The sequence below is a fragment of the Rutidosis leptorrhynchoides genome, chromosome 8 (genome assembly GCF_046630445.1).
Source record: "Rutidosis leptorrhynchoides isolate AG116_Rl617_1_P2 chromosome 8, CSIRO_AGI_Rlap_v1, whole genome shotgun sequence".
In the NCBI taxonomy this organism is placed as follows: domain Eukaryota; kingdom Viridiplantae; phylum Streptophyta; class Magnoliopsida; order Asterales; family Asteraceae; genus Rutidosis; species Rutidosis leptorrhynchoides.
The window spans coordinates 320,274,292-320,280,953 of record NC_092340.1 but is presented as its reverse complement, the minus strand read 5'-3'; the positions used below and the strand labels follow the sequence as shown (position 1 = coordinate 320,280,953).

The window sequence follows — 6,662 nt, the reverse complement described above, 5'->3', positions numbered from 1 at the left end:
TATATGTGGGAGGTTTTACCGACCCGTACGCAGGAATTCGGCTTGATCCACATGCCCGTATGGATTGATGGATCGGGTCCCTGTTATGCAATTCGGGTTTCCGTCCGGAAATGCGTGCGTGCTTGAAAAATGATCAGGTAAGTGGTTTTCGATCCCCGTCTGTGATTCCAAACTCAGCTTTCAAAAAAAATAAAATTAAGTAGTGTATGAATAAAATCTGTGGTGTACGAAATACTGCCCCATAGAATAACCTCTCATTCTCATATTAAATTTGAGTAAAAATGCAACTTATTACTTGTTCCTTATACAACATGTCCCTCAATTCACCCAATAAAAACACTCTCCACTCTTTCCTCCCACCCACCCACTTTCACCTCCCACCATGGAATGGATGACATGCCATGTTAGCACTTTCAGAGTCAGCGATGAATAATAAATAATAAATAATAAATAATAAATAATATATATATATATATATATATATATATATATATATATATATATATATATATATATATATCCTACTGTGTAAACTACTGTAGAACTAAGAGTTAATAAATGATTTCCTTGAAAAGGTGTTATTTTGCTTCTCCTATTGTAGCATATCTTATATCTAGCTCCTACATATATGTTAATGGTGTTAGTGACCTTGTGTTGTGTTATTAACATTATACCACGTCATTTATGATTAATCAATGTTTTTAGTGACCTGGTGTTGTGTTATAAATATAACATTATATCACGTGATTGTGGTCCTATTACAAACTCTAGAAAAGACAATTTGCCACGTGGCTCTTTTTCGCTAATATTTTATATTCTTACCTTTTCTTCTTGATCTTTGATTTGTGTATTCTCCCAGTATAAATAGATAATGTGGGTCGTTGTTTCTTTTATCCTTTACCAAGAAAAAAAGGTTGTATTTGAGCTTCTTCATTATGGGTTTTTTCACACTAAAAGTGACACCACTTTTAAATACTTTAAGTCTTGTTTTAATAATTTTGTTATCAAACAAAACTGCTGTAGTAGTTGCTAGGCGGCATGCACAAACTGAAAAAAACTCGAAAATTCAGAACCATGATGATCTTGTTACCAACTTGCCTGGTCAACCTAATGTTGATTTCAATCATTATGCTGGATATGTTACTGTTAATGAAAATAATGGAAGAGCACTATTTTATTGGTTTTATGAAGCTTGGACTCTACCAGATGAGAAGCCATTGGTACTCTGGCTTAATGGAGGTAACCAAATATCATTATCATGAAATTATACACAAAAACATTTCTATCATGTTCGATATAATATATGTTTCTGCGTGATATCATCTTCGATAATTTTGTTTCTTGAATTGGTCACCTTCTTCATGATAGTTGGTTTCAGACTTTTTTTTTTCCTTTTTTTAACCTTGTATTGTAGCTCATGTAGTAGTGACCTGCTGATCTCTTAGCGAAAAGGTCAGGAGTTTAACTCCCGTGGGGTGCAACATTGCACACAAGTGTGCCCCTTAACCCTCGAATTCCACCCACGGATGCCTACCGCAAATCGCGTTGCGGGGGCAGTGGGGAAAGGGGGGCAACTGCGGGAGATGAACGCGTGGGTCATTTAGTCTCCCTGGGTGATCCGAACGAACTTCTGCTGTTAAAGAAAAAAAGTTGGTTTAAGATTTTCACTACAGTAATCTATTGACAAATCTATACTGCGGGAGATGAACGCGTGAGTCATTTAGTCCCCTGGGTGATCCGAACGAACTTCTGCTGTTAAAGAAAAAAAAGTTGGTTTCAGATTTTCACTACATTAATCTATTGTCAAATCTATACTGCGGGAGATGAACGCGTGAGTCATTTAGTCACCTGCGTGATCCGAACGAACTTCTGCTGTTAAAGAAAAAAAGTTGGTTTCATATTTTCACTACAGTAATCTATTGACAAATCTATCCATTATTTAATCTGAACGTATCTTAATAAAAAAGTATGTAAAGTTCTGCATAAGATGCTCTATTTAATTTTATAATATACCACCAATTCAAAAATAATATTTGTTTTTTGTAAAAGGAAGTTATTCTCCTGATCGATCAATAAATTAGTAATTTGCAGTGTTAAGTGAAGGTCCCTTTAATAGTACATAATTCGTCCACTTAGTTATGGACAGTTAGTTGTTTGAAGTTTGATGCTCATGATGTCTATTAATCTGGTGACATGGCAGGTCCCGGGTGTTCGTCTGTGGGATACGGAGCTACACAAGAGATCGGGCCATTTATTGTTGGCGCAGATGGAAACAATCTTCAGTTAAATCCTTACTCTTGGAATAGAGGTATCGTACGTTTTAGCATTTTAATGGAATATATATCAATATAGATAGATATGGTTTTCGTCTTAGTATTAATTAATTAATTAGAAGCATATGTTCCATAATTATGGGCATCTATTGAAATTTGTTAAGTGGTGCGTGGTGCGTGATGCAGAAGCCAATATGTTGTTCCTCGAATCTCCTGTTGGTGTTGGCTTTTCCTACTCCAATACAACTAGCGATTATGACAAATTAGGAGACGACTTCACTGGTGAGTCTTATATATATAATATAAATGTTCGCTTTTTACACCATAAAATATAATAAATGTGTGTGTGTGTGTGTGTGTGTGTGTGTGTGTGTGTGATGTGCACGCATCTGTGATGTTTTAATAATCTATCAATTAGCACTGATATATATGTGATATTATGTCAGCAAATGACACCTATGCTTTCCTGCATAACTGGTTTCTAAAGTTTCCGTTGTATCGAACAAGGACGTTTTATATTGCTGGAGAGAGCTATGCAGGTATATTTACACCATACTTAACCAAATTTTATTTGTTAGTAAGTCTAAATCATAACGCATTTACAACATTTTATGTAGGAAAATATGTTCCAGAACTTGCAGGTCTTATTAATGAAAGAAATAAGGACCCTTCTTTGTTTATCAATCTAAAAGGAATACTGGTATAGTTATTTTAACTTTCATTCATTATTTTTCTTTCTTGTGGGTCTATTTTCACTCCTCCAGTGGGACTCACAGACAATGACGAATCCAAGGTCAAAACTTCAAGGGGTCCTAAAAATTTGTCCATAGCTAGTTATATTTAGTGATTGTTTTACCTTAAATTAAATAAAACTATAAATTCTAAAAATCTATCAAGTTCTCCGGTTAAATTTAGTGGCGTCCTATAAAATTTGAAGAGTACTTTGTAAAAAAATAAAAAATAAAAATCCGAACTAGTGGTGTCACAGGACCCCACTAAGTCCCAAATAGAATCGCCTCAATACACAAAATAAATATCTTATTCAGTTATGTTATTATATTTTTACTATTTTGCTAACGACAACACTAAGGGCTGTCGTTAACACGCTTTAAACAGTGTACATTCATGTAACCACCATCATTAAATTAATAAGCAACCGTTATGTACAATTGTTATTAAGCGCCTTAACGACAACCCATAGAGCTGTCGTAACATTGTCTAAAGCGCGTTAACGACTTCCCGTTAGCAAAATCCTTTTTAAATGATGAGCGCAATTAATTGACTTATGATTGCTACTTAAATGTAGTTGGGTAACCCTGAAATAAGTGAAGCTGAGGATTGGAAAGGTTTAGTTGATTATGCATGGAGCCATGCTGTTGTATCAGATGAAACTCACAAAACCATTAGAGAATCTTGTGACTTCAACAGTCACAATCCATTGGGCAACATTGTCTGCAACGATGCCGTGGGTGAAGTTCTTCGACAATATAAAAAAATAGATATATACAGCCTTTACACGTCCGTTTGTATTGCCAACTCAGCATCTTCAGATAACAAAGCACTGCGGGTCATGTTGAAAAATTCCACATCGAAAATGGTACGTAATCACCAATCTCACTAATATTCTTATCATTACCGATTAGGCAACTCATGAAAAGTAAACAAGGAAAAAAAAATTTGATTTTTTTTTAGATGCCTCGAATACTTGGTGGTTATGATCCTTGCCTTGATGATTATGCAAAGGGTTACTACAATAAACGGGAGGTACAAAAGGCTCTTCATGTTAACGACGGCCGTCAACTCAAGAACTGGACCATTTGCAAGTAATGAATGCTTATACTTCTTTTGTTATTGCTTGAAAACACTATCCATTTCTAGAGCTTTTTGCTAAATGCAAGGTGGAAAGGTTGGGTCAAGGTGTCAAAATGGGTATACGTTAATCCATTTATACAAAAAATATGATTAATCTAAAACAATATCATCAAACCATCACTAGATACCTGATGGTTAGGGATGGGTTGGAAACAGTCAGGGAGTAATCCTGCTGGCTGCGCACATCTGAGTATGGGGTCAGATTACTCGCACTCTCGGATAGCCCGAACAAGAAAGACCTTCTGCCTTTTACACTTCTTTTAAAACAAGATCATTACAGTAAAAAAGTAAATATTACGAAGTAATATTTGATAGTTAAACCAAATGAGCCAGAATGTTGTAACTTGTAAGCTTTAAAAAACAATCGAATTTTAACTTAATATGAAACAGTTACAACCCAATTTGAACTGTTTATATATATATATATATATATATATATATATATATATATATATATATATATATATATATATCGTATATAATTTCGATCTTTATAAGATTAGATAACTTCATTTGTGACACTATTTACTGCAGTATGGACATATTCGATGGTTGGAAACAGTGGAAAGATTCAGTTCTTCCCATATACAAGCAGCTCATTGATGCAAAACTTAGAATATGGATCTACAGGTATATATCAGATGCATCAATTTCATTTCATAAATGCTAATTTTATGTTCACATATTATAAAAATTACTTTTTTTATACTTTTTGTGTGTAATAGTGGAGATACTGATGGAAGAGTACCAGTGTTGTCCACAAGATACAGCTTAAGCTCTCTTGGCTTGCCTATAACAAAAGCATGGAGGCCATGGTACAATCAAAAGCAGGTGCAGTAATAATTTTACTATATGTTCATAATTTGTTACATATATTTTTACATTAAATTTATCTTTAACCTTGTCTATATATATTGTCATGACTCTTGTGGCTGATTAGGTTGGTGGTTGGCTACAAGAGTACGAAGGGCTAACATTCGCGACATTTAGAGGAGCTGGTCATGCGGTGCCTATTTTCAAACCGAGCGAATCACTTGCATTCTTCACTTCATTTCTCCTCGGTGTATCTCCACCGTCCCATCGATAAATCACTCATGGACAGATCCATATATATAGTATAATATATATATAAGATGAGTTTGTCAACATATGTACTAAAAAGTTTTGACTCTTTAGTAACTTAAACTACCATATGGTCCATATATCAACTTAAATCACCTCAATGAAGGTCCTTACGCTTTATAAAGTGATATCCTAGATATGTTTTGCTAACTTTCTCTATTTATTAATAAAAAAATAAGGGAAAGTTATAAATGTAATATAGTAATAAACCATCTTACCTTTGTTTCTGTTCCAAAAAAAACTATATATAAAAAATAGACCTTTATAGTTTCAACTAGAAGTAGGCCCGACACGTTACGCTGCGTCTTTATCGCTTTTGTTATTGGCAGAATGTGTTGTGATAGGTAGTTGCTACATGATGTGCTTGCATATATTTACAAACCATTTGCAGTACATAGGTACTTACAGAGTATGTTAAGCATGTACAATTACAAAAGATCTTTTCTCCGAAGTTATTTACGTTTAGATATAGTTACAACAGAGTTTGAAAGCATGCATTTGCAAAAGATGGGCAATGCCGTTGAAGATGACCAGCATTCATGATTTTACAAAACGGTGTATTTACATCAAACTAACATGCCGTTATATTATTATCTGCTGTCGAGGTGTACCAAAAAGCAGAAATTCCATTTACCTCAAGTATAATTTTTAAAAAGGTTATTAGTTATTTCATCAAGATAGGGTACTTCGGGGGATGGTCATGTAAGTTTAATATTATGATAATTATATTTGGATGTTCAAATATAATCTACGGTTCAAAACTATAAATATTAATCACTTCATTCTTATTGCTAAAAAACAAAGCTCCATCGAGAGCTCGTTGAAGCTCCGTTTCGAATACAAATTGTTGCATTAAATTCAAAAATTATTTCGAGTTCAACAGTGATGGTGGCGAAACTCTAACTCGCGACGAAGAGAAAGATAAATTTCCTCAGAAATTTTGGTAGGTTTTGTTTGATGGGTTTTGTATTAAATAGAACAATTACATTTTGTACCCCTGACATTAAATTTTATACCCCTGAAAAATTACATTTTACACCCGTCAATTTAAATTTTCCAACCCTCAACTAAGTCACTCATTTTGAAACCTTCACCTGTCAAAAACAACATGTACAAACTTCAATTTAAAACCAAAAACGACAATTCAAGCTTTCAAGACAATTCAAGGTTTTTTTTTTTTTTTTTTTTTTTTTGAGGTGAAAGGTTTTCACCTGGTTAATATATTGATAATCAATAAAAATTACAAGATATGATCGAATGTGAGAGCACACAATGCTCACACCTCATAGTTACCATCACCAAGAGTGTTCTTTCCCACACTTATTTTAGAAGGTTTCTGAACTCGAGCCTCGTCTTCTTTACCGCCGCTACCTACTTTCTCCACGACCATCTTTG

The 6,662-nt window shown here is 34.1% G+C and overlaps 1 protein-coding gene across 1 annotated transcript; it reads left to right on the top strand.

Moving 5' to 3' along the window:
- The first annotated feature begins 909 nt into the window (after positions 1–909).
- On the top strand, positions 910–5,471 carry LOC139862835 (serine carboxypeptidase-like 31). The gene is made up of 10 exons (XM_071851466.1): positions 910–1,239; positions 2,201–2,308; positions 2,460–2,555; positions 2,720–2,812; positions 2,891–2,973; positions 3,580–3,870; positions 3,966–4,096; positions 4,680–4,775; positions 4,871–4,976; positions 5,086–5,471. Exons 1-10 carry the CDS (start codon positions 936–938, stop codon positions 5,230–5,232), a joined length of 1,455 nt encoding a protein of 484 aa, XP_071707567.1. The 5' UTR covers positions 910–935; the 3' UTR covers positions 5,233–5,471.
- The last annotated feature ends 1,191 nt before the right edge of the window (positions 5,472–6,662 follow it).

Excerpts from the sequence above, each read along its gene's own strand:
- LOC139862835 (XM_071851466.1), top strand. The coding sequence starts at position 936 with ATGGGTTTTTTCACACTAAAAGTGACACCACTTTTAAATACTTTAAGT. Across the intron at positions 2,556-2,719 it reads ATTAGGAGACGACTTCACTG|CAAATGACACCTATGCTTTC; the intron begins GTGAGTCTTATA and ends ATATTATGTCAG. Across the intron at positions 4,776-4,870 it reads CTTAGAATATGGATCTACAG|TGGAGATACTGATGGAAGAG; the intron begins GTATATATCAGA and ends TGTGTGTAATAG.